Source organism: Cucurbita maxima, unplaced genomic scaffold (genome assembly GCF_002738345.1).
Source record: "Cucurbita maxima cultivar Rimu unplaced genomic scaffold, Cmax_1.0 Cma_Scf00025, whole genome shotgun sequence".
NCBI classification, from domain to species: Eukaryota; Viridiplantae; Streptophyta; class Magnoliopsida; order Cucurbitales; family Cucurbitaceae; genus Cucurbita; species Cucurbita maxima.
In genome coordinates, this window is record NW_019272041.1 from 3,687,003 (window position 1) to 3,712,622 (window position 25,620).

The following is a 25,620-nucleotide window of genomic DNA, read 5'->3' on the forward strand; positions in this document are numbered from 1 at the left end:
ACGTAATTTAATCTTAAAAAATTAATTGAAAAATAGTAAAAATTAATTAAGAACAAGCCAGGCAAAAATACTCTTCCAATACATAAATCCCCGTCTTCAACTAAAACCCTCCAAAATCCATCCGCAGGAAACTAGTAAGAATCATGAGCTCCTTCAACAACACCGCCAATTTTGATAATCTTCTCCTTCAAACTCTGATGGGCAGGCTCCAAATCCGGCCCCAAAGCAACAACAATCCCATTCTCGCCCAATCTCTCGAAGACCTTCTCTTCGATGCAGCCAATCTCTCCGATGACGACAACGACGAGAACAAAACGCAGCTCGCCAAAGAGGAATCGATGCTCGAGAAAGAGATTATTCGCGTGATTCTCGGTGGGAATACCGATTCACTAAAACCTAATTCCGGCCAGGCTGTTACGATCGGCGAGCACCATATATGCGTGGGGTTTCATGAGGAGAAGGATTCAGATTATCGAGTTTGGGAATGGCATGGGCATATTATGTTGTTTGATGAAGAAAATGGGTACTCGCCGGAGTATATTTATGGGAATTACTTTGAGAGGCTTCAGGGGAAGGTCAATCGCGAGTTGAATAAAAAGGAGGCGGAAGAAGAAGAAGAAGAAGATGATGATGAAAAAGAAGAGAATCTGAGCAAATTGGGTCTTCGGGAGTTGATTGACGGTGGTGATTCGAGTGGCGGTCGCATTCTGCATCGCAATGTCAATGCCAGTTCTCAAAGGTTTCGCATGATTTACTTACTGTTTTTCTGTTTCCTTAGGAAATTATGTTCTTATGAAATTGAACTGAACACAAAAATTTAACCTAACAGTTTAAGGTATAATCAGAAGGCTGTTTTCTGGAAGAAAAATTCATTGAAGTAGCCGCTTAGCTTTTAATCTCACATGCCGTTGGTTCATGTTTTTGCTTGATATATGGTATGATTTTTATTTGTATGCCACAGAGTTATCTGCCCTTCGCCTAGTTCATGGAGTAAATCATCTCTCCCAAGTCTTGTAGTTATTGTGTGGTAGACATAGGTTCACTGCCTATCATTGGAGAAGACTTTTTTTTTTATTGATTAGGTAAAAGGACTTATGGATGGACTTAGACATGACTTTATCCCCTTTATTTTTTCGGTCGAATACTTGTTCTCGATGCCTTTGGGGACGGGAGAGTCCCGCAAGACTCTTTTGGAACAATCGGATGACAGTCACTGTACAAAGAGAATCGATGTCTCTATCTTAGTGTAAGGAAGGATAGAAACTTTAAGGACATCGGGGCATTACTATTCATATTTGGTGGTTGATGGAACTTTAGAAGTGAATATATCGACTAGTAATATTGAAACCTTCATAGTAACCGGAGTTCAGCTAGGGCATAAATGATAGTTCGAGAAAGGAGGTGCTATTGTTGATGGAGTAGAAATTACCATGGCAGAAGCTCAGCCACATGAACCCTCCAGTTGTGATTTTCTATCTGTTCCACTGGAATTTGGTATTGTCGACCATAGACTAATCAGTTCCATTAGAACAGCCATATATTTGGTAAATGAGAAATCTGTAAAACCAATGAGAAATGGCAAGTATCCTAGATAGGTCGTCATTGCCTGTCATATAGGTCCATATAGTGCCACTTCAAAATGATTTTGCATCTTCTCAAGGAGGTTTCCACACCCTTATAAAGAATGCTTCGTTTCCCTCCAACCGATGTGGTATCTCACAATCCACTCCCCTTTGGGCTTTCCCTCTCTACTCGGTGTCCACCCTCCTTCGGTGCTCAATGTCCTCGTTGGCACATCGCCCGGTGTCTGGCTCTAATACCATTTGTAACAGCCAAACCCACCGCTAGCCGATATTGTCCTCTTTGAGCTTTCCCTTTCAGGCTTTGCCTCAAGGCTTTTAAAATGCGTCTGCTGGATAGAGATTTTCAAACCCTTATAAAAAATGATTCATTCCCCTCTCTAACCGATGTGAGATCTCACATTGCTAATGAAGGTAGATGTTCCTGCAAGCTAAAGTTTGGAGCATGCTTTAGTTTCTAGAAAATTTATATAAGACAAAAGGAAGTCTCTTTGATGCAGTCGCTCATATGTGTGTTTTATTTCTGAGAGGCCATATGTGAAGGTTGAATTGTTTGTTGCTTGGAGTTTTAAATGTTATTTCTTATCCTTAGTAATCTCTTGGGATTTCCTCCCCTCGTTTGGCTTGGATTTGAAGGATGACTCAAACCCCATTGCTGCTAGATTGATCACTTACGCTTTATGTGAGATCCCACATTGGTTGGATTTCCTTGTAAGAGTGTGGAAACCTCTCCCTAGCATACGTGTTTTAAAAACTAAGAGGAAGCCCAAAAGGGAATGCCCAAAAAGGACTAGACTTAAGCTTTTACAAATGGTATCAGAGCCAGACACCGGGCGGTGCGCTAGCAAGGACGCTAGCTCTCAAGGGGGGTGGATTATAAGATCTCTGATTGATTGGAGATGGGAACGAAGCATTCCTGATAAGGGTGTGAAAACCTCTCCGTAGCAGACTATTTTAAAAACCTCAAGGGGAAACCCGAAAGGGGAAGCCCAAAGAGGACAATATCTGCTAGCGGTAGGCTTGGGCTTGGGCAGTTACTCTTTCATTGGTAACTTTGTTCTAGGAAATGTCGGATATTTCAGACTGACAGAGTTGACAATTTGGTTGAATTCTTAATAATAATCTACTTGTTGAAGATGATTAGTTTTCATTCTAACAATGTTGATCATACACTTACTCCATTTCATTATATATTTTGCCATTAGGTTTTAGTCAGCTGAGTTGCGGTCTTTCGATCATAGAAAGTAGTTCGGATGCCGAAGAACGCTGCTAACGATCATCATTTTACAGATTGCACCTGGGTGTTTCTGCAGTCAGGACACTGAACTTTTTGTGTAAGTTGGACAGTAAATGAAAAGAGATGAATACATAGATTCAGTGACATTGGCTTTGTTTGATCTGTTTCTTCTCCATCCTTTTGAATAATTAATTGCTTTTTGCTCTTTTCAGTTCACTTCTCCAGTGTTGTGTGTTTGTTCTTCATCTCTGCAGGGTTCTTTGCCTTTTACATATTGGTTGCTTCAATTTTTATGCAATTTCATCCATTTTCTGTAAGAGAGGCTCACCACTAATGCTCATTGATCTGTATTTTCTCAGAGTTATGCTATGTTTTTTGAGACTATGGATTTATACGCTACCGTATAAACTCCGTACAATTTGAATCTACCGTCCATTAAACTAACTTCGGCACCAACCAAGTTTAAATTTTGCGGGGATTTAAGGACGTGTGAGATTACACCTCAATTGGAGAGGATGACTAAATATTTCTTATAAGGGTGTGAAATCCTCTTCCTAGAAAATGTGTTTTAAAATCGTGAGGGTGATATATAATCGGTCAAATCAAACAATATCTACTAGTGGTGGTCTCCGGCTGTTATAAGATGCAACAATATCTACTAGTGGTAGTCTCAGGCTGTTAAAAGACGTAGACAATATTTACTAGTGGTGGTCTCAAGCTGTTATAAGACGCAGACAATATTTACTAGTGGTGGTCTCAAGCTGTTATAAAATGCAGCAATATTTACTAGGGGTGGTCTTGGACGGTTATAAGACCAGACAATATTTACTAGTGGTGGTCTCAAGCTAATATAAGACGCAGGCAATATTTACTAGTGGTGGTAGTCTGTAAGAGAATGCATTTTTTACTAGTGGTGGTCTCAAGCTGATATAAGACGCATGCAATATTTACTAGCGGTGGTCTGGAAGACAATGAATTTTTTTCAATTGTTTAAATGACGTCATTAGAAAAATCATGGGCTTTGCTCTAATTTAGTATGATTTAGCTATTTATTTACATAACCCAAAAAAATTCCCTTTTTATTATTTTTTATAATATTTAAAAATGTTAATATAAAAACTCCATTTTCTTTAATATTTAATTGAGGCAAATATTTTAGTTATTACAACGTTGTTTTTTATTTTTTTCATTTAAATTTTTTTTGAAATAGTAAAATACTTTTTGAAATGCGCGAGTGCGAACATTATTTTTAATAATTTACCCTAAATATAAATTATAGGGATTAAGAGACCATTTAAATTAAAATAAAAAAGGAACAATTTCCGAGGCAAAAGAGATTACGAGTACATAATCTCAACCACAAATCATTTATTTAAAATCTAACGGCAGTGTACGATGCCACGCAGACGATCCGTGTGAAAGTCATATCGTCCAATAACAAACCGCCTCAAGCTTCTATATAATGACTCCTCCACCCTGATTCACGAAATCGTTCAATCCCTCCCCTGTTTCTACGCTTTTGAGTTTCTGCAAATTTTCTTCGCTCCAACAATGGCGCCAACAAAAGCCGAGAAAAAGCCAGCAGAGAAGAAACCGGCGGAGAAGACCCCAACCTCGGCGGAGAAGAAGCCAAAGGCCGAGAAGAAGATCGCCAAGGACAGCGGCGATAAGAAGAAAAAGAAAATCAAAAAGAGCACCGAGACTTACAAGATCTACATCTTCAAGGTGTTGAAGCAGGTTCATCCTGACATTGGAATTTCCAGTAAGGCCATGGGGATTATGAACAGTTTCATCAACGACATCTTCGAGAAACTTGCGCAAGAGTCTTCGAAATTGGCGAGATACAACAAGAAACCTACGATCACCTCTCGGGAGATCCAGACCGCCGTTCGATTGGTGTTGCCTGGTGAGTTAGCAAAGCACGCTGTATCTGAAGGAACTAAGGCGGTCACCAAATTTACGAGCTCTTAGGTTTCAAAATTGGTGAATTTTGGGATTAGGATTACGTGTTCCAGTTACGGTAATTTGTTGTGTAGATTTGGATCTCGCTGCTCATAGGTATATCGAAGTAATAGTTCTAATAAATAACAACTTCTTTCTTCGGTAGATTACTGTTCTTTGATTGCAAATGCTGATGAGTTATGATAATCGTTAGGGTTTCTGTAGATCTTATCTTCCATTTTACTTAAAATATCAAACTCCTTTTTAAATGTTGATCGCTGATCCAATGGTTCAATGTATGGATACGCTCTTCGAGCACATTTGAATTCCTTTTCCTGAAATCGACGAATTGATTTATCTACGGCATAGCCAAATGTTCATGATGATCACCGTCATTGATTGTGGTTGCTTCTCGTAATCTCGGGCTGGAAGAAAGGAAGAAAGCAATTGATTCTTGTGAGATTCGAGTTCGCAATTATCTATACTCTATAGATTGATTTGTTCATCGGTATAATTATCCGCGTGCCCAACATGCTCATCAAGAACAAATAAATATATTTTTGTGTCTTAAAATTTGAAACCAACCTCCAGATGAGCAAAATCGTAATGAACAAGATCTAATTTTTGCATAAACCGTCTTCGGTGGTCTATGAGGATTGGGCAAAGTCTTCAATGCCTCAATGCCTCAGGCATTGAAGTTTAGTTTTCGCATAAATTGTGTCTGGTTGAGTCGATGAAAGCCATTTCACCACGACCGTCTGCAATGCCAGCCAACGAAGTTCTATTTTTTTTTTGCTTAAATTGTGTTTGGTCGAAGGAGAATCTCGTCTAAGTTCGATGAAAAAGAATAGTAAAGTCAGGTGAAGTTGCAATGCCTAGGTAAATAAGTTCAATTTGTGCATCAGTTGTATCTCCTAGGGGCGTTCCTCAGCCATGATTCGTCAGAATAGCAGAGTCAAAATAAGTACAAGTATTAGGAAAATAGCAAAAATGTGTAAAAATGTGTTACTCGTCATTTTAATTATGTTTGCTTGCGTAATTGTGATCTCTCGGGAGAATCGATGACTGCATTTTGATGCACTTGCTAGTACTAGTACATCTGAGAATTCTTAATTGACTAGTTGTAAATAGACCTAGATGGTGGAACAAAGGATTATCCCGGACCTACACCGAGGTATTGACGGTCTCCGAGATCCTTTCGATGACCTATGTTGTGTTGAAGGGATATCTATATGATCCGATTGATTGCTTAAAGCCACGGTAGCAACGGAACTGGGGGAAAGTATACATAAAAGAACAGTTCTTTTCTATTTTATTAGTATTAGTTAGTGATCTCGACTCAGTGAGTCCTTTTTTCCGTGATGAACTGGGAGGAAGTACCAAAGGTGAAAAAGTACAATAGGGCTCGGGTTTTCAACTTTGGTCTATTTAAAATTTGATAAATTATATAGCTACAATATAAATAAATATATAAATAAATATATATATATATATATATATATATATATATATATATATATATATATACGTTCACACACACACACATATATATAAAATAACTAAATCCTAATATTTAAAAAAAATTGGAACTTTTTAATTTACCCAATAATAAAATTGTAAAATTCTCATATAATTGAAATGGGCTTTGAGATGATGAGAAGGCCCAGCCCAATAAGGAAATATTTAGAAATATATAAAAATGACTTAAATCAGAAATTGTCAAATGCAAAGACGTGTAAAGTTGTGATTCGACCTCCCAGCTATATTTAACCGACCGATTCATTTCCATTGACCAAAGGTCTAGTTCGTTCCCAATTCCGCCACGATTTCCGTTTGATCCTCCCAAAATTATCCGATCCGCCTCCGCTGCCTCTGCAACCCGGCCGATCTTTTAGGGATCGGATGAATTCCGGCTCATCCTTTTAACTTGAACGATTACAGGTTCTCGTGCTCTAATCTTTGTTTTGTATTTGCACGTTACGATTTTTTTCCTCCTTTGCTCCGTTTTCTTCCCTTCTTGGCTTGCAAATCTGAGGTTTTGTTAGACCCTACGCTAATTAGGTTTCGAAGAGCATTTCAATATGCCTTCGGTGCCTATTGATCTCCTCCTTGGCTCTCTGCTTCCTTCTTTGACTTCTTTCCATGGTGGTTCCTCGTCGCATCGTCTGAAGCGGCTTGAAAAGGGTGATCGACGTGGTAATCTTAGTTAACACGGTGTTCTTTTAGCGCATTTCGTTCTCTATTCGTATTTGCAGTCTTCTATTTTCTCCTTCTTTTGTCCGTTCGACGTTTTTGGAATTCCTTGAGAAATTACACTCGTAAGGTGTAGGAGTTTCTTTTTTGATCTTGAGATCTTTAGGCGGAAGCCTCTGAAATCGAGTTCCTGGGAATTTGGCTCCTCGTTAGGAGGGTTTTTGCAATCCTGATTCTTGTGCAAGGTATTGTGCTATAATCTTTTTATATTCTTGAGATCTTGAAGTTGCTCCGTGCTTTTTTGTAAGCACCTGGATCGAGTTTCTTTCGGGATTCTTTTATGATATCCTGGATATATATGCAGGTTCTAGCAGATTTGTTGTGCACTACATAAGCCTGAATGGACATTTCTTCCATTCATCAGAAGTTGGCTCTCCTAGACGTAGACGATTTGGATGATCTGCAATCATCTTTGCGAGAAATTGATGCTGCATTGTTTAATGATCGTGACGACGGAACTTATAAGAAATCTCTGATCACTGAAGATACTAAAAGTTCAGAGTGCGATGATAATTCAAATGATAGAAACAAACAAAAAGAGCTTGAACCTCCCGAGAACAACTCATCTAAGAAGTGGTTAGGCAAATCCAAGTCCTTTCCTCTTCCTCCTGCATCATCCTCTCCTAATGATTCTGCAGACAATGATAAGAAACCACAAACAGCAATCGGTGATGCGTCCTCTAATGAGTCTATGCATCAAGCCTTTGCACGATCCATATCTTTACCAGTAAGTTTTCTTGTCGTCAAGACTAAGATGGAAAGGATTGCGGTTAGGTAGCTTTGACATTATTGTTGCTTTATCGATTATTCCCTTTTGGTCATTACAAACCATCAAATATCATAATCATCATTACTTTAGTTCGTGTCAAAAGGCAATTTGGAGCGGGGAGTGGAACCTTCAAGGATAAGCTTTCCCATTCTTCCTTAGAGCTGTTATTCTTGCACCTTGAGAGCAAGTTTCGTGCCATCGATCGTGACCATGTTTTTCTACTTTATTTCCAGACCATCTCATCATACCCTAGAAATGATTGATTGTGCCATTGTGCTTCTGCCTGACTGAAGCATGTGTAGATTTGAGTTTGTTATTGACAGATTTGAATTTTCTGACAGATTTGAGTTTGTTGTAGGATTTAAAGCTTGCTATTGACAAAACGAGCGCATAATTTTTAGAGCTTGCATGTGGGTTTATTTTCCTTTCACGACTCTTTATCTTTCTGTTTACTTACTTAAATTCCAATGTTCAGTCTTCTGTGAAGCTCGTCTCTGCAATGAAAGGTAGCCGAGCACAACACCGTGGTCAGTCTCCGAAGCTGTCTGTGAAATGGGCTCCTGATGTGTACGATCCGCCACAGACATCTTTGTCCCATTGTGTAAAAAACAACAAGAAACAGCAGAAATCTAAGAACAGGAAGAATGGAAAGAAAGGGCAGAAGGGAAGTAGCAGCAACTCTTCTTCGCGTGGAAGGGACAAAAGGCAGGCTCGTAAAGCTGTTAGTAGTTCTGATCGGTATCAAAGATCATTCGACTCTCACGTAAGTTTCGTTAGTACTCTCAACGATTTTGACGGGTTCGATGATGGGAGCTCAGACTCTCACTGTGGAAGCATCTTCCTGAAAACATCGGTCACCAAGCTGCACCACTATGTTGCTGAAGCCTTGTGAGCGTCACTCGTCCCAAGTTTTCACTCTCTCAACAGTTACGGTAAATAAATAATAATAATAATAATAATAATAATGTTGTTTTGGGTTCTTTTGTGATTGTTTGACTTTAACTCGTTTGGTGTGTGTTCTTATGAGGATTAATAGACTGGTTGTGATATCGTTGAAACTTCGTTTATATGATATGTTCGTGCCTATGTAAATGTTAAGTGATCGTTTTTCTAACAAATATTTGTTATCCCCCCAAGTGACTCAACAGCATGCATATAGACTGTAAGAAATGTACGAGTCGGGTGAGTCGGGTGAGTCGGTGGATTTTCTTTACTGTGATGGGCTTGGCCCAAAATCGGTTTTAATCCTGGCCCAGAACCAAACGTTCTTTGGGCTAAATCTTGGGCTTTCTTAGGCCCATGAATTGAGGATGGAAACCAGAATTTGAGTCAACATCCTTTCTACCTTCATAGACAAATATTATTATTTTTAAACATATTTCCTTTTTATTTCTTCTGAAATTAATTTTAAATTTAAAGTATCAAGTTACTTAACCTATAACAAATTTATAATACTCGCCGCCCAAAACAAAATTAAAAATTATAACAAACTAATAAAAAAATATTAACATTATTACTGATCAATTTCGTTAATAATTAATAAAAATTACAAATTTTATCAAGATAAATATATACTCGTCTATAATAAATTTCTAACTCATTCAAAATTTTAAAAATTATATCTATTAAATATAAAATTAAATTTTATGTTCTAACAAAATCCTAAGTTTTTTAGTTCATAGATTCATAACTTTTAAATAATCTAATATTATAGACAAATTTTATGACACTTGATTAAATAAATATATAAATAAACCAAGACTATGTTTGAATAAGAGTGTCCTATTGATTGCTAGCAAAGAGTGTTCTATATATTGATTGCTAGCAGCAGCCCAAGTAGCAGATGTGTCTTGCTTCATTCTCTAGCTAATAAAAATCCCACAATAATGCTTAATATATACATATTATATAATACTAGAATACTAGAATAATTCACAATTAGAATGCAAGAATGAAAAATCTGAAATATTATCAGAACAGGCAACAGGCAATTTCAGGCTTTCTTTGTATTATTATATTTTACACTTTGGAAGAACTACATGAAACATTATCAAAAGTTGGGTAAGGCAACTAAAAAAATAAGGTGAGATCTCCAGCATGCATAATAAAAGGTCAGCATGCAATTTTATTATTTTCTCTTCTTTTTTTTTCCCCCCCCCCCTTTTTCACTCGCTTCCCTCACCATATTAGTTGAACTATCTAATTTCTAGTTTGTACAAACAGAACAGCCTTTCCAAGAGATTGTTCAAACCAAAACTCAGCACCAATTATACAGCATAACTACTGATCGCTATGTAGGATTTAAAAGGAGACAAAGAATGAAATAAAATATAATTCCAATTTTCCTTCCTACTTGGGTTATTTCAATATGGCTCGACTTGCACACCGATGATCATTACATCATTCATCATCATGTTGACCGCCGCACCACCACCTTCTCTAGCATCGATGTCCCATTGAAGATCGTCAGCTGGACCTCCCTCATATACTTCGCCAACTGCCCAATCATAGACAAACAAAATTAGAAACGCTTCAACAGATAGCTTATTTGCTGTTCATTAGGGTTGAAGTGATTTGAGTTTCTGGGGATATTACTTGTTCTTCACTCATCTTTCTGAAACCCAATTTATTGGTCCAGATTGATTCAGCATCCTCGGCTGCAGGGAGTACAAGGTTTTGCACATTTAGGGAAGAAAGTAGCCGCTCTATACAGGAAAACAATACTTGGAAGTAACCCTGCCCCCAAAAAAGGAAGGAAAAAAAATAGTCAAACAAAGAAAGCGGAGATGAAATCCACAATTCAAAACAACATCTAAGACCAACTTGAGCCTGGTCAATATATATATTATTTCGTGAGAATTTAAAATAACCATTCATCTCAACATGTTGAAAAGAAAGAAAAAAAAGAAAAAAAAAAACCCTCAAGCACCTACCTTGCCCTGATGTTCTCTACTTGTGGCAACAATAGGAAGCTCAGCAACTTCGCGGCCAAAGATCCTAAGAAGACCAGCCGATACAACTATAGACCTGCGAAGCAGAAGACGACCACGGAATGTGAGGGAAACAACATATGAAAAAAAAAAAAAAAAAAAATAGAACACCAAAGACATATCTTCGTACCTCACAATTAAAACAACACAAAACATTCCTCCGAACTCTTGTCCAGATATATTTCTCCTGCGGTGAGTCACAATGTATCAAACATCTAATCATATAAATAAATAAACAGACAAGAGATAAACCAGTTAATGAGCAATATAGGGTATGAACTCATGACCCTAGAGTCCTTCCTCATCATTTTAACAAACCAAATAATATTACAGTGGCATGGGGAACATGACCATGTTGTCTTGAACAGTTCCACCAAAATTTATCAATTGAAGAACAAGCCTACAAAGGATATATCACTTGCCAAAAGGAGAGAATAGCCAGATGTAACATTTATCTTACCCATAAACCATAACGGGTATCAAATCACGACCTGATTTTGCAACAATAGGATCAAAACATTCCTGTGAAGGAAATATTAAATGCGATTAGAAAACTAGATTTAACTACTTCAATCAACCCGAAAGAGTTAACTCAAAAATCCAAACAATATTGAAGGGAATTTGTGAAACCCATATTAGTGTGGAATTTATGTATATTTGGATTGCGGAAAGGAACGGATTTAAAATTTTCAAATTTGTAAAGACTGGATATGAAATTTGAATAGGAGATTAAGAAGAAGAATTGCTGGAGTATCAAATAAATATGGAGAAACATACCCGAAAAATAGAAGTCGCCCTTGAAAGAAATGGAAGATCTTCTGGGTTGCGACTTTTTCCACTTAAAATTTGCCACCGAACATCATTAAGAGCTTCATCAACAAATAATCCTTTTCCAACGTGCTTTCTGATTATTAAATCTGATAATGGATCTGGAATAATTTGTGCCCCGTTCAAAACTGTATTCTGAAGGACCACATGGATATTACTGCACTCATCACAGCAGAACCACTTATCCTTGGGGAGTTCCTACAGGAAGATTAGGTTCCACTAAGTAGCATCCTAACATTATTTAAAATTAAAAAGCTACTAATTTGCTTGTTAGCATACCTGCAGATCACATAATCCACTATCCCGCAGACAGCCCACATGGAATTCTCTTTCACACTGAATAAGAAGAGAAAATTAGACGACGTAAAAGTAAAAGTAATGTAGGAAACATTCAAATGAAATTGACATGGTGTTCATACTTGATCACATAACAGTACAGTTCGATCATCAAATTTAGCAGCGCTGAAATCATGTCGCCTACAAGATTAGAAGTATTAGCAGAGTTAAGGATCATATAAATCATGAACGTAAAAGATAATGAGATATGAAATTTCCTTCTTAAAATAATGTAACGAGTAAAAAGAAAAGCCTTGGGTTTATCCTGAAACAATCAATCACATATGTTAGCCTTTCAGTTTGCTGATATCCCACCGTCACCCATCTCTAGCTAACAAAGGAAACAACACACCTAGAAAGTTACTAAACTCTAACCAACTTATTAAATCTACAAGTGCAAATGGTAAATATTGTCTTAAAAACAACAAAAGTAAGAAAATTTGTATCTTCTCAGCTATAGAAAAATAAATAAATGAAAAAGGGCTAAAAGGATGAATGGGAGGTCAACAGTCAACTTTTTATAAAAGTTCAAATATATATATATACATATAGTCCCTTCCTAAAACAAGTTCTTTAAAAATTAATAAAATTTATTACCCTAGACGCCACGATTAAAGGTGTCAGTAACATTCTCCTCAACTAACTCAGAACCAATAACTTCCTAAAAGAGAAGCCGTTTTAAAGAGAATGGGAGAAAAATAAGTAACTACCTGCAAACAACACAACCACCAATCTCATACTCAGGTGCTTTAACAACTCGTGTCAACCTAAATACAATTGGTTTTGGAAAACTCGAAGGGCCTCCGGAAGCTGCCTTCAAACTGGAACCCACTTTATCTCTACAGTTTGGGCAACACCAAACACCTTCTGGGACATTCTGTAGATGCAGGCACCCTGGAAAGAACAAGCTTTAGGAGTGCAGAACTAATATCCAATTTTAAAAATAAGCAAGACATATTTCAACGAAATTAGTAACGTGAGAAAGTCAAAATAAACACAGCCACTGGCCGGAGAGGGGGGAAAATGATAATGCTAAGCCAATCCATGGACACAAACTGAAATCCATACTGCAGGCATATTACATTATTTTGGAAGCAGTTTTGAATAAACATAAAACTACAAATAATCAACCTGAGGAGATCTTCATTTAAGACATGATATCCATCCACCCACGCACCCACCCCACCCCCCCCCCCCCCCCCNAGAAGATTCACCTGTATGGAAAGCGCGAGGGCATCGATCACAGAAAATCAAATCACCTCCATTACCACATGCAGCACACATATCATCACTGTCTCCTGATGAAAGTTTTTGCCCACTAGCCAGGGAAATGGCAATATCATGAAGTGTAAGACCATTTGTAGTATAAATGTGACGGTAGCTGCATTCCATTGATGAACCTTTTTTTAGTATGACAATCTAGCAGCACTCAAAGATTATATAAACTGTACTTACGGTTGACGTCTGGCAGCCATCCCTGCATGGGCTTCGAACTGGGAAGGGCTAATCTGTTTTAAATTTGAGAATGGTTTAGAAATAGATCAATACAGTAGAAAAGGTCGGGTTACTCTAGTAATAAATATTACAGCACCTCACCTCGCGATTACAGTGACTACAGAGTATACCATTTCCTTGCTTGTAGCCTCCAAGTATTCTCTTTGGATAGTAGGGGAAATGGAAAGGAAAAAGGTCAGATCAACCAAGAAACTTTTCATCACATACATACGTCAGCTAAGTTCTTATTTACCTGTCCTTTGACAAAGTAAGCTAGCTCAGCCCCATCAGGAAGCCCATTTGGCATGAAAAGTAGCCTGTGAAGATCATTGTCCCTGCAAATATAGGGGGAAGAAAACTATTAATGCATTTTTTTAAAAAAAAAGTATATAGAAATTGCGTTCTTTATTTTAATATATAAAAAAAAAATAGAAAATGTACTTGTAATTCTAATAACCAATAAGAGAAAAAATACCTTCTTTTTGTGCCTTTCTCTGCCGATTTCTTCTGTTGCATGACTGGGTTGGATAAATTAGGGTTTGGTCTGCATAAAAACGAGGGTCTTACTACTACCAAAGCACAATATCAGTCATTTAAATGCAAACTAAAGATGTCTTAAGCACACAGTGTCATAACCATACTATAAGACCATGGCACACAGCAGCCAGTAATTTCAAAATTCTAATAATTATCAGAGAAGTTGACAAACCCAAAACAACGCTAACTTGTAGCTTCAGGCTTTTAATGCAATACCAAGAAGCAAAATGCTACAAGGTCAGTGATAAAATATATATTGATCTAAATAGAGACTGTAGCTGATAGAAAAAGGTCACGCACTTCCTTCATTTCAAGAAAATTTTAGCACAAAATATGTCTAAACCATTCAAGGGTATTTACTTGGGTATGGTAGTAAGGTTGATATAATAACCCAAAAGCTCAGGGAATTTCTTTAAAAATTCTTTGCCCTTGAAACCCTAGAACCAAAGAGAAACTAAATCTTAGACAACTTAAGTCTTCGAATAAAAGAGGCACTACTATACGTTTTATCTCACTGGCAACTGAAAAAAATATATTGAGTAACAAAAATGTGCAATGGCAATTGTTTGATGCAAGACGGTGAAGAGGATATACATAAGGAAGTTTTATCAACAAATTTAGAAAAGGGTTATCAAGTTTGTTAAGGATATTTAGTAATAAATTATAGTTTACCATATATATTATATTTGATATTTTATTATAAGGCAAATATCTAATATTTGCCTTATTATCATAGATATCTTTCCATTTATTGTTATTTCTATTTATTACTATTTTCATATCCTTGTAATTCATTTGATTATAAATAAGATAACTTTCACACCATTTAGGTGTGGTGGATTAATCAAACATTCACATGTATCAGAGCCCTCTCGGTTTAACAACCCCGATCTTTTCTTTTCAATGGCTTTTGAATCCTCTAATCTTCTTCTCCACCACCCCTGCTGGCTTTGACGCCTCAGGGGCAGTCTTCATGGCTGCCGCAGGCGGAGCCGATTGATTACTCTTCGGCTCCACCCTATTGACCTCCAAATCACCTTTCGTCATACTCTGTACATACAACCTCACCTTTTCCAACCCAATCGGTTTTTCCCCTTGGCCAATATAGTCTCTCTCATTTTCTTCCCAATCAACCTTCATCCTTCACATAAACCTTAACCTAAACCTATCAACTTTTTGCAGAGATTTACCTTCGGAATTTGGGTGCCGCACTGGCCTATTCGCCAACCAAGTTGCCGCCGCCCTTCCTGCCAAAATTAGCTTATTCGCCCGATGAGGCGACTCTTCCGACTGCCCTTCTCGCCAAAATTGGCTTATTCGCCCGATGAGGCGACTCTTCCGACTGCCCTTCTCGCCAAAATTGGCTCATTCGCCCAATGTGGCGACTCTTCGGCTTCAACATTGTCTTTGTCCCTTGCTCTAGGTTTTCCCTTCTACTTCTTGGGGTTAGAAATATTCTCACCAGAGCCAAGGCAGCATCGTCGCTAAGCGACAATCCCTCTTCATGGGTTAGATAGATTCTCGCCGAAGCCAAGGCAGCATCGCCGCTGAGCGGCGATCCCTTTGCAATTTTTGATGGCCAAGAACCGGGTTGTTAGCATCTTCATGAAAAGTGCTTCTCAAACTCTTTGAATTTTTCAGATTCAAGCTTCACGTTCGTTTAAATCCGACGCTTAGCTTGCGGTGGGGTGTTAAGGATATTTAGTAATAAATTATAGTTTACCATATATATTATATTTGATATTTTATTATAAGGCAAATATCTAATATTTGCCTTATTATCATAGATATCTTTCCATTTATTGTTATTTCTATTTATTACTATTTTCATATCCTTGTAATTCATTTGATTATAAATAAGATAACTTTCACACCATTTAGGTGTGGTGGATTAATCAAACATTCACATTCATTTGATTATAAATAAGATAACTTTCACACCATTTAGGTGTGGTGGATTAATCAAACATTCACAAAGTTATTAGCTTATACCTCTCAATGGGATGTGACAATTTCGGAAGCTTCACATTATCATTTTCCACTTCAATACCTGTACTGTCCTTGTGGAAACTTGCTGCAGAACAGTAAAGTGTCAATAACAAAGAGAGCCATTCCTTCATTTCCAGAGGAAGCAAACTAATTACTTATTCAGAACTTAGTCTCGTACTTAATTGTTAATGCCAAAGGATCAGATAAAGGCAGCTCTAATCCTGAATATTCAGGCTCGAATGAAGCAAACTAGCACATTTAGCTAAGAGGCATGTAAACAATTTATCTATTTTCTTAGCTTTTATCATCCAAAAAAATAAACAAAAGATAAGCACCTCAATTAACTTCCAGAAACGAGAGTAAGATTTCATAATAAAAATCAGAAACATCAATACCTTGCCAAGCCTCAAATGAATCCATGTTAACAGATGAACCGGCTACTTCCTTAATCACTTCATCTAAAATGCTAAGAGGTGCACTCTTAATTTCCTGTATAACACTATAAATCGGCCTCCCATTCTCCAAGTATATATGATTATTTGGATGTCTAGTTTTGAAACCAGCATGCTGCTCAAACTCATAAGCACTGAGAATCTATTCAAAAATTCCATATTAATTATATCGTCACAATAAGGAAGTCCGGAAATCATGTAAAAAAATTGCTTCATACTTACAGTTGTAAAATTGCATATTGAACATCCGCACATATAACCTCCGCCGTTTATGATACCATCTAGCTTTATCTGACAGCAAAATGAAAATAAAATTAAATAAAAAATACGGACGTGAAGAAAATAGCATTAGGGCACTAACCACGTAGTCGGAAAAATAACAAATACCTCACTTGTCGTAGATATATACTTGACGCGAGCTCCGTCAAGTATACCAGTCGACAGCAGCTTTTTCACATTTGACGGGTAATTGTTTGGCAAAACCTTCTTCGACATTTTCAGTTCCATTTTACTGGGGCCTGGGGGAAACCTGCTGCTCTCAGCACAGCCTTCCCAGCTATGTGCAGATGTCTCCGTATAAGCATCGTCAACCGAGGATGGTTCTGGTTTACAGTCCTTGTCAGAGTTTCCATAAGAATGAATTTTGTCAGCTGACCTGGATGCGTCATTGTTGTCCTTTTTTTTGCTGAATTTGAACGTAATTTTCTTAATTCCGGTTGAACTAGCATGCTTAGGAATTTCAATCACAACCCGGGAGACTTCATCATCATCACACACATCAACATCATTCCGAGACGTGTTGTTCTGGCAACGAATTCCATCGCTTGAAGTATCCTCTGAGCTTGAATTTCCCGAACAAGCCGACGTAAGGTCCCCACGTTCAACTTGGTTGGTATTTTCTTGCTCGTCTGGCTGACTTGTAATATCTTGGAAATGATTCCCTTTCGGGGAAATTACAGGATTAGAAACTTCTGAACGAACGTCTTCATTCGACACTTCTTTTGCCTGCTTCTTATTGTGAAACGACTCAGGTTCCGTATCTTCATCTAGATACTGATGGTCACGCTTCAATTCGGTACTCGAAGCGCTCTCTTTCTCCAGCGGCTTATTTGCAACTGCAGCCAAACCAGCTGCTTCTTCTCCCATCCAATATATATTCTTCCAAGTCGGTAGAGCCAGTAGTTAAAAATACCGCAAACCGAATCGGCAGCATCCAAAAAGCCCACACAGAGTGGAAATGAAAATCCAGATTCACGTAGACTAAAATTCCTAAGAGCCTGAGATTTTGAATGCTAAACTTCAAGAAAACCTGAACTATACCAAACGAAGAGGATATCATTAAAAAAGAAAACTCCATTAATTCCTAAAATTAACCGCCAACGGTTATCATAAAAACAAAAACGGAGAGTTCACACGTAAAATTCAAGAAATCTAACCTCGACGCCATTCTTGAAACCTGTATAGCAAGAATCCGATCAGAAAAACTCGGAATCAAAACAAAAAACCAATAAAATCCAATCCAGTAACACCAGAGCCACCGATTGAATTTCCAACAACTACGATCTGAGATCTGCCTATTGTCCGCAACAGATTTCAGGTCTCGTAACAGTCGAATCAGAATCGAAATAAACAAAAAGCGGATTGGTTAGGGCTAGGGTTTTGTCCGCGAAAACCTGAAAGAATAAGAAAAAAACGAGAGGGAAGAAGCAGAGCGGCAAAAAAAAACTAAAATGAGAAGGCTTTTGGTTCGCGGTCAAGATTTAGCTTTGTAAGAGATAGAGATAGAAATAAAAACAAAGCTCCCGTAAGAGAAAAAAATGAATAAATAAATAAATAAAACAAATATTCATTTATTTTTAAAAGAAACAACAAAAAATAGTAAAGTTCGTCGCGTTTCACGATCCCCAGAGAGAAACGATATGACAGTTGGAAAAGCCCATCGGGTCTACTTTTTTAATCCAATAAGAAACTACCACGTGTTACTACTGCGCCAGCTAGTATGCTTACGTGGCAAGCTTTTTGTAAATAGGCCGACCTTATTGGACCGAGCCCACCTGGACTCCGGATTCTATTGGACCAAGGCTAAAGGATTATTAACCCGACTATCCCATAAAATTAAATTTTAATTTTATATATTATTAGTCTCAAAATTTTTAAATTTTTTTAATAAACGTCTGAATTTTTTAAATAGAGGAAGATTTAATTTCTTTTTATATTAAAAAAAAAAACTTAATTATTCGTTAAGGTTCAGATTTATTAGACCATTTTAAAAATTAAAAAATAAAAATCTATATCTTAAATCTCTTCCTATTATTATTTCCCCATTATATACTTGAATTAAAATAAAATAAAATAAAATAATGATTCGAAATAAACATGGTCTAGTTATAATTGTGTGGGTGAATAAATTTGCCGCCGTAAATAATAAAAAAAAAGTTATCTAAAAAGGTAACCTAACTCTAACCCAACGGAATTAATAAATTACGGGTATCTTTAATAATGCGTGGGATTCAAAACCTTATCCAAACAAACATGTGTGTTCGTTCCGTTCATTAAATTGCATTGCTACAATAACACTATTTGGTGCATGAATCATAGGGGCAGTTTTGAACTTTCCCCTCATCGTTTATGTAATTTAATATAGTTTCAATATGAAATTAAAATTTTAAACTTTTAAATCTACATAATTTAGAAATACAACAATATATTTATAAATATGGAATATTCTCGTATTATACCGACATATTATTTAAGAACAAAACCATCTAAAATTATAAGAGATTTGAATTCGTTATACAATAATAATAAAAATTATAATAATTGAGTTTAAATTATTATTTTATTTTGTTTAAGAACCGCGTATATTAAAAATGGAACCATAATGTAAAAAATTATTGAAAGAGGAAATATGTAATTTAAGTTAATAATTAAATGTATATAAAGACCGGTCAACTCTACGGTTACGCCCGCGACTCTCACTATTTCTCTGTTCTTCTCTCTTTCTTTTCCCAAATCCACGCTTTCAATTCTCAAATCTCTCCCGGAAAATGTCGCAGCGATCGGGCAGGCACCAGAGGAGGCCTTCGCAGGGCGTTTTCATGACCGCCGATTACCTTTCCGAACCGCCTCCGCCGACCGGACCGCCCTTGGCGGTTGAATCTGTCGATCCACAATCGAGTTTCCTGTCTCGGCCGCCGCAGCAGAGCCGCTACGCTGATCCGCCGGCGGCAAGGCCTCCTGCTCCAGCGGCATCGAATGAAGCTCCAAATCCGACGAGCTAGCGGATTCGACGCGTCGTTTTGTTCGATCCGAAGATGAAGATGAAGATGAAGTGTGTTCGATTTCGATCTGTCGTTTCGTTTCGTTTTTCAATTTTTTTGGTAAGATTTGGTTTAGTTGTTGTGCATGGAATATTGTCTCACAGAAATTGTTGGGAAATTTGCAGTTAAATCTTAATTTATTTTTATTTTAAGCTTTCAATTTAATCGAAGAAGTATATTAATTAAATGTTTATTTTCAAGTTATTATTTGTAATTAATTTTTTTTTCTTCACATTTTCATTCCATAAAAGAAAAAAAAAAAAATATATTTTTCCTATAAGAAAAAATGAATTTTTGAAGTATATGAGATCTATTCTGCTCGACGATCGTAGATTTATTTTGTATTTTTATTTCAACACTTTTTAATACGATGATGCGTATAAATACGACAATTTAAATCAAAATTTGCTATTTAGTGACGTTATTATTAAGAATTAATATGGTGCAAGTGGAAATGCTTAAGAGTATTTAAGGTTAATCAAACTATATACTAAATACTAGACATTTGTATTTTTTATATAAAGCACACATGTATGTGATAAATTACAATCGTGCCATTTAATTAATCACCCCCACATGCACTAATTTTATTGAACATATAACTAAAAAATAATGGAACCTAGTAAAAGTCAACCCTCGGTCATTTAACTATTACCAACATGTAGGTCGGCTTGGTTAAGTTATGCAAATTTCGTGGACCAATTCGAAATTTTAGACCGATCGATTCTCCAATCAAACCAATACGACGAGGTTGGCATCCCAACCCAACTGAATCGTGATTTTATTAGAGTTAAGTTGAGTTGAGTTTATCAGGTAGATGAATAAAACGTGCATTAGCACTGTATTAATGTTGAGTACTGGACTGCCGATTGAAAACCCTAAAAATAAGAAACGATCTACGAGACAAATGACTGACAACAAAGATGAATGACGAGTAGTGTCGAAAATGAATAACAAAATGTAATAAATAAGGCAAACAATTTGAAGATGAATTGAACATCGAGTAACGATGAATATGAGCGACATGACAAACAACACGGATTCAAATATTTTTAGTAAATATGAAATTTATTACGAGAAAATACACGGGTTCCAATAAATCATATGTAAAAAATAATTATGAAACATAACTTAAATAATCATTATCAATTTATTAGATGGGCTAAAAAATAAAACTATATAATATATATATTTATATTATAGAAAATGAGATGCTTAATCATGTGACACAACAATTAGAAAAATGTGAGCAAAGGGAAGGATGTGCTTTTTATTTATTTATCATATTTAAAAAGGAAAAGAAAAAAGGAATTGCGTTAGATCGACGCAGTGGAAGGAATCTCGAGAAAGGGAGATAGCCAATTATTTTATCCCATTTCAAAATTTAAATAAATTTGTAATAAATAATAATTAATTACTTCAACTAAAGAGCAGCGTGGAGCCCACCGCCGCCGAGCCGCTCGCCGTATCTACGAGCTAGCCTCGCTCTACTTTACTACGCCTTGTTTTATTTCTTTATTTGTTTATAAATATTCAAATATTATTTTATTTGGGATCTTTTTAATTGTTGTCGAACATTTTTGTAATAAGACAAGAATGGGGATAATAATTTTATTTATAAGATAAATTTTAAATAATAATATAAAATTAAAATATTTATTAAATATAAAATTAAAACTGGAGTGAATTATTTATTATTTAATTTATAAATTTATTGACCTAAAGCTTATCCAAAACGAGAAGGAAAAAAATTGGTTGTCGATAATAATTTAATTATTTGTTTAATATTAAATATTTTATTACAAGTCAAATTAAGTTTGACTTAGATTAAAAAAACAAAGGGGAATAATAAATTTAAAATAAAAGATAATAAGGTTAATTGAAGCCGGCTTATACCGAGCCGCGGCGTAGCCAGAGGAACTGCCCCACGCTTAATGTACACGTGGCGAATGTTAGTTGGTTAGTCAGCATCTCATCGGCAACTCTCACATGTAAATCACCCCCACGAAAGCGGTGCTCCGGAGCAGTACCCGGAAAAAAAAATTCACTATAAAAGCCTCTCTAGATTTTCACTCATTTCTGAACCGCGTTCTTCTTCATCTTCTTCATCGGAGCTTCGTTCTTTCTCCTCTCAAAATGGCGAGTCCTCTGAAATTTTACAGACTCTGTTCTCTTTCATGGTTTGATGATCTGTTTAGTTCTTGAGAATGTTCGATTGCATTTCTAGTTTGCCTCTTTTGAAAATTACTGCACTCTAAGTTTCTTGCGTGTATTTCTGAAATTAAACGTGTGTGGAAGCTTTGAAGCTATGTTTTTAGATTTGAAGTTTTGATTTGCATGCAGTTTCATCGGCGATCCGACTTGAATTCTTCTGTGATTTTTTCAACTAAACGAAATGTTGTTTTCTGTAATTTATTATAAAATTTGAGTGATCGAGTGGCCGTGGATCTACAATGATTTGATCACTGTTTTTGTTACTGTACTTAAATTTTGTTACATTGAAATTTCTGTCAAGGCTTGCAGTTATAAGTTATATTAGTGTATTTCCCCTTTTTGAGTTGCTATTAATCACCCCGTGCATGTCGTTAATGAAGTGAAAACTCTGTGAAGTTGTGATGTCTACAAGGTGTTGGATGGAAGTCCATCCTCGCCTAATTCCCATAGGGAATGATCATGAGTTTATAATCAAGAAATACTATCCCCATTGGTTTGAGGTCTTTTAGGGAGCTCAAAGCAAATCCATGAGAGCTTATGCTCAAAGTGGACAATATCATACAATTGTGGAGATCCATGATTCCTAACACAAGGGATCCATATTTTGGTTATGCCTTTGTTTTAAATTTTGGTGGAAATCAATATCAGGATATGGATAAAAGCTTGTGGGGGAAAATCTTATACTGCCCATATTCCTATGTTGCGCTATCATCTTATTTTGACTAAATATGACCAGATGATGATGTCTAAGGTGAAGATATCTGATTTAGCATGAGATGTTAGATAATTAGTCTATTTTAGTTAACATTAATTTTGCCATTAATTTTTTTCATCAATTAGTACCTTTTATTTTAGATTTAACTCGTTGTTTTTATTAATTTTATTGTAGAGCGATAAACAGACCCATTTAGAATTATAAAGGGGCTTTGGAATATTATTTTGAAATAGAACTTTTCTCTTACAGAGTGTTTTTTCAAGTTTTGGAATGGATTTGGCCTAATCACAAATCTGTTTGCATCACTATCAGGGGAGAAGCAAAACAATTTTTGAAATTTTGCGAAATATTATCAGATCAGAAAAATTCTCTATGTTCTGCCTTTCCAGTGTTTAGATTGAACACTATTTACCTCGTTGATTTGCTTTGCAGCCATTGGTTTTATAGATGTGTTATCAAGAACGTTTTAGTTTCCAATTTTGTTATGCCTTTTGAGCTTTTTCGTGCCTCTCTTCTGGATTTTGAAATTATATTAAGCAGTTTCCTTCTGCATTACATAGGCCAATGCAGCATCGGGAATGGCTGTGAATGATGATTGCAAACTGAAGTTTTTGGCGCTCAAAGCCAAAAGAACATATCGCTTTATTGTGTTTAAGATTGAGGAGAAGCAAAAGCAAGTTGTAGTAGAGAAAGTTGGCGAGCCAACTCAAAGTTATGAGGACTTTGCTGCAAGCCTTCCTTCGGATGAATGTCGTTACGCTGTCTATGATTTTGACTTTGTTACTGAAGAGAACTGTCAAAAGAGCAGGATCTTCTTCATTGCCTGGTATAGCGAAGATCTCCTTTACTGCATTCCTTTCATGTTTTTCCTTTCAATTATCCCGCCCATAAGAAAACACCATTGATTATAGGTCCCCTGATAATTCAAGAGTCAGAAGCAAGATGATATATGCCAGCTCCAAAGATAGATTCAAGAGAGAGCTGGATGGATTCCAGGTTGAGCTGCAAGCAACTGACCCAACCGAGATGGGTCTTGATGTCATCCGAAGCCGAGCTGGGTGAATGCTACATTCTGGTTTTCATAACCCGATTTGGCTAAAATGGTATCAATTTCCCTGCACATCTTCTTTTCAAGGTTGAACAAGCGTCCTGGTCCTGGTCCTGGTTTTATGGTATATGTTTCAGATTTATGTTCTAAATGGCCTTTTGTACGTGTTCGAGCTAATGCACCTCCTCGTCGGTTCTCAACACACACACACACACACACACACACATATATAACATGCACAATTTTACCCTTAGGAGAGAGATTGCAGCAAGATTTTATCGGATTCCAGCTGCTATTCTGCATGTACTCCATAGATTAATATACAAGGGGATTGAATATTTGCATTTGATCGATCTTAATGCAATTTGGCTGTCTGTTTTTCTTCAGTAGCGCTAAAGTATTTATTTGCTTGGATTGGAATCACCCCACATTGTTAGATGTATGTATATATATGCACATGACTGTTCTATCTGTTCTCTTCCTCTCATATGTTTGCTTTTCTGAGTTTAACCATTTGGATAGAGAAATCACTCTTTTCAAGATTATAATGTCTTGTCACAGACATATATGTGCCTAGATTCATGTCATTGATTTGTTAGAAATCTGTTCTTTTGCCAGATTTCTGTCAAAACTGTTCATATTCTTAGCCAACCAATGTTGTGTTAAAATGCATTTCTTCCATATACATTGGAGAGTGAAAGTGTTCTTAGCCTTAGTTCATCATGAGCCATATAGACAGACTTCAACCCAGTTGGGTAGGCTATGCCCAAGCTGGTGCATGGACTTTGGGTTGGTGGGCTATAGAAATTGGGTCTTACCCATTAGCCCAAGGGGGAAAAATAGAGGCTAATTCTAGAAGATAAAGGTAACTTAGTTAATGGATTGAATATCACTATCAAATAATATGAATGGAATGATAACACCAATACTACGGCCTTCCAAGGCCCACAACACCACCATCCTTAAAAACAAAAACTATCGACTAAAATATAATATTTATATATATTTTCCTAACAACCAAATTATTTAATCTCTCTTAATTCTTTATAAAGTTCAGCTTCCTCATGACTTCGTTTCATACTTTGTAGGATGAATTTATTAAGTTCTTGCTGAAGTCCCACAGTCTCTTTGCAAGTGTTTCGTCTCTAGCGTATGAGCTTGCTCGCTTCTCGTTGCAGTCCAAAAAGTATTTCCCGCTCACTCCCTTCAAGCTCGGGTGGAGTGCCACATAGCACGTTGTCGCTGCCCCCTAAAAAAAATTAACATCGATGCCTTATTAGTGAACTATCTTAATTTTTTAGACTAGTAAAGTGGATATTTGAATATTTGAACAGTTGAACATACTATTTGTAATATATATTTCAAAAAACTAATCAAAACAATAATAATAACATTAAGTTGCTTTAATTTACCTGAGGAACATTCTTCCAGATAAAGAAGGAGAAAGCCTGCAAAAGCCCTACAAAGAGAGAGAGAGAGAGAGAGAGATGATAAATTACGATATGTCGTAAAATGAAATAAATAATAAGAAGATAAAAGTGGGGAGAAAAGAGAAGAGAAACGACGTGTCGTACTCATGAGAAGCATAGAATGCCTCATAAGAGGCGTCATTATCAACCCTGGATGCACCGCGTTCGCTGTTATGTTCACACCCTCTTCCTATAACCAACAAAATAATAATAATATATTCAATTATTTTATTTAATATCATTATAATTTCTCAAGATTTCAAATTCTCCTAAAATTAAAAATTTAAAGACATACTTTAAATCGACGAGTAAGCTCTTTGACATGTAAAATGTTCGCGAGTTTTGACTGCCCATACGCTCTTTTATCCGAATACCTACGAATTAACAATTTAGATTATAATTTGAAGCCATAAAAAAAAAAAAAATTAATTTAAAAAAAAAAAAAAAA

The 25,620-nt window shown here is 36.4% G+C and overlaps 5 protein-coding genes and 1 long non-coding RNA gene across 9 annotated transcripts; 4 read left to right on the top strand and 2 right to left on the bottom strand.

Moving 5' to 3' along the window:
* Positions 1-87: 87 nt before the first annotated feature.
* On the top strand, positions 88-3,033 carry LOC111498761. Its single transcript, XM_023150123.1, has 2 exons — positions 88-739; positions 2,786-3,033. Exons 1-2 carry the CDS (start codon positions 144-146, stop codon positions 2,790-2,792), a joined length of 603 nt encoding a protein of 200 aa, XP_023005891.1. The 5' UTR covers positions 88-143; the 3' UTR covers positions 2,793-3,033.
* Positions 3,034-4,292: 1,259 nt separating this feature from the next.
* LOC111498762 (probable histone H2B.3) lies at positions 4,293-5,027 on the top strand. Its single transcript, XM_023150124.1, has one exon. It carries the CDS (start codon positions 4,369-4,371, stop codon positions 4,786-4,788), a length of 420 nt encoding a protein of 139 aa, XP_023005892.1. The 5' UTR covers positions 4,293-4,368; the 3' UTR covers positions 4,789-5,027.
* A 1,515-nt stretch (positions 5,028-6,542) lies between these two features.
* Positions 6,543-8,894, top strand: LOC111498759. The gene is made up of 3 exons (XM_023150120.1): positions 6,543-7,196; positions 7,316-7,738; positions 8,256-8,894. Exons 2-3 carry the CDS (start codon positions 7,352-7,354, stop codon positions 8,670-8,672), a joined length of 804 nt encoding a protein of 267 aa, XP_023005888.1. The 5' UTR covers positions 6,543-7,196; positions 7,316-7,351; the 3' UTR covers positions 8,673-8,894.
* A 1,041-nt stretch (positions 8,895-9,935) lies between these two features.
* On the bottom strand, positions 9,936-18,200 carry LOC111498635. 2 transcript variants are annotated; one of them, XM_023149953.1, is made up of 19 exons: positions 17,843-18,200; positions 16,794-17,715; positions 16,629-16,697; positions 16,350-16,548; positions 15,958-16,039; positions 13,904-13,972; positions 13,682-13,763; positions 13,531-13,590; positions 13,390-13,442; positions 13,149-13,315; positions 12,645-12,828; positions 12,018-12,075; positions 11,878-11,934; positions 11,548-11,796; positions 11,231-11,292; positions 10,901-10,957; positions 10,714-10,807; positions 10,376-10,516; positions 9,936-10,277 (listed from the first exon to the last, which is right to left on the bottom strand). In XM_023149953.1, the coding sequence occupies exons 2-19, from the start codon at positions 17,550-17,552 to the stop codon at positions 10,191-10,193; spliced, it is 2,529 nt and encodes an 842-aa protein (XP_023005721.1). In that variant the 5' UTR covers positions 17,553-17,715; positions 17,843-18,200; the 3' UTR covers positions 9,936-10,190. The 2 variants fall into 2 exon arrangements, with proteins under 2 accessions (XP_023005721.1, XP_023005722.1); XM_023149954.1 differs by having other exon boundaries at positions 16,794-17,720.
* Positions 18,201-21,763: 3,563 nt separating this feature from the next.
* On the top strand, positions 21,764-25,028 carry LOC111498729 (actin-depolymerizing factor 2-like). 3 transcript variants are annotated; one of them, XM_023150084.1, is made up of 5 exons: positions 21,902-22,352; positions 22,534-22,691; positions 23,216-23,481; positions 23,567-23,758; positions 24,792-25,028. In XM_023150084.1, the coding sequence occupies exons 2-4, from the start codon at positions 22,638-22,640 to the stop codon at positions 23,715-23,717; spliced, it is 471 nt and encodes a 156-aa protein (XP_023005852.1). In that variant the 5' UTR covers positions 21,902-22,352; positions 22,534-22,637; the 3' UTR covers positions 23,718-23,758; positions 24,792-25,028. The 3 variants fall into 3 exon arrangements, with proteins under 3 accessions (XP_023005853.1, XP_023005852.1, XP_023005851.1); XM_023150083.1 differs by lacking the exon at positions 24,792-25,028 and having other exon boundaries at positions 21,904-22,352; positions 23,567-24,089; XM_023150085.1 differs by lacking the exons at positions 21,902-22,352; positions 22,534-22,691; positions 24,792-25,028 and adding an exon at positions 21,764-21,865 and having other exon boundaries at positions 23,567-24,089.
* LOC111498731 lies at positions 24,557-25,572 on the bottom strand. The gene is made up of 4 exons (XR_002720859.1): positions 25,468-25,572; positions 25,278-25,362; positions 25,116-25,162; positions 24,557-24,952 (listed from the first exon to the last, which is right to left on the bottom strand). It is a non-coding gene; the product is annotated as an uncharacterized LOC111498731 (long non-coding RNA).
* Positions 25,573-25,620: the final 48 nt, after the last annotated feature.

Bases quoted from the DNA above. Each gene is read 5' to 3' on its own strand.
- LOC111498761 (XM_023150123.1), top strand. From the start codon at position 144: ATGAGCTCCTTCAACAACACCGCCAATTTTGATAATCTTCTCCTTCAA.
- LOC111498762 (XM_023150124.1), top strand. From the start codon at position 4,369: ATGGCGCCAACAAAAGCCGAGAAAAAGCCAGCAGAGAAGAAACCGGCG.
- LOC111498759 (XM_023150120.1), top strand. From the start codon at position 7,352: ATGGACATTTCTTCCATTCATCAGAAGTTGGCTCTCCTAGACGTAGAC. The intron at 7,739-8,255 runs GTAAGTTTTCTT...TCCAATGTTCAG, and splicing joins CACGATCCATATCTTTACCA to TCTTCTGTGAAGCTCGTCTC.
- LOC111498635 (XM_023149953.1), bottom strand. From the start codon at position 17,552: ATGGGAGAAGAAGCAGCTGGTTTGGCTGCAGTTGCAAATAAGCCGCTG. The intron at 16,549-16,628 runs GTAAGTATGAAG...ATTTTTGAATAG, and splicing joins CAATATGCAATTTTACAACT to ATTCTCAGTGCTTATGAGTT. The intron at 13,443-13,530 runs GTGAGGTGCTGT...AATTTAAAACAG, and splicing joins GTAGTCACTGTAATCGCGAG to ATTAGCCCTTCCCAGTTCGA.
- LOC111498729 (XM_023150084.1), top strand. From the start codon at position 22,638: ATGTTGCGCTATCATCTTATTTTGACTAAATATGACCAGATGATGATG. The intron at 22,692-23,215 runs GTGAAGATATCT...TGCATTACATAG, and splicing joins ACCAGATGATGATGTCTAAG to GCCAATGCAGCATCGGGAAT. The intron at 23,482-23,566 runs GTATAGCGAAGA...CATTGATTATAG, and splicing joins AGGATCTTCTTCATTGCCTG to GTCCCCTGATAATTCAAGAG.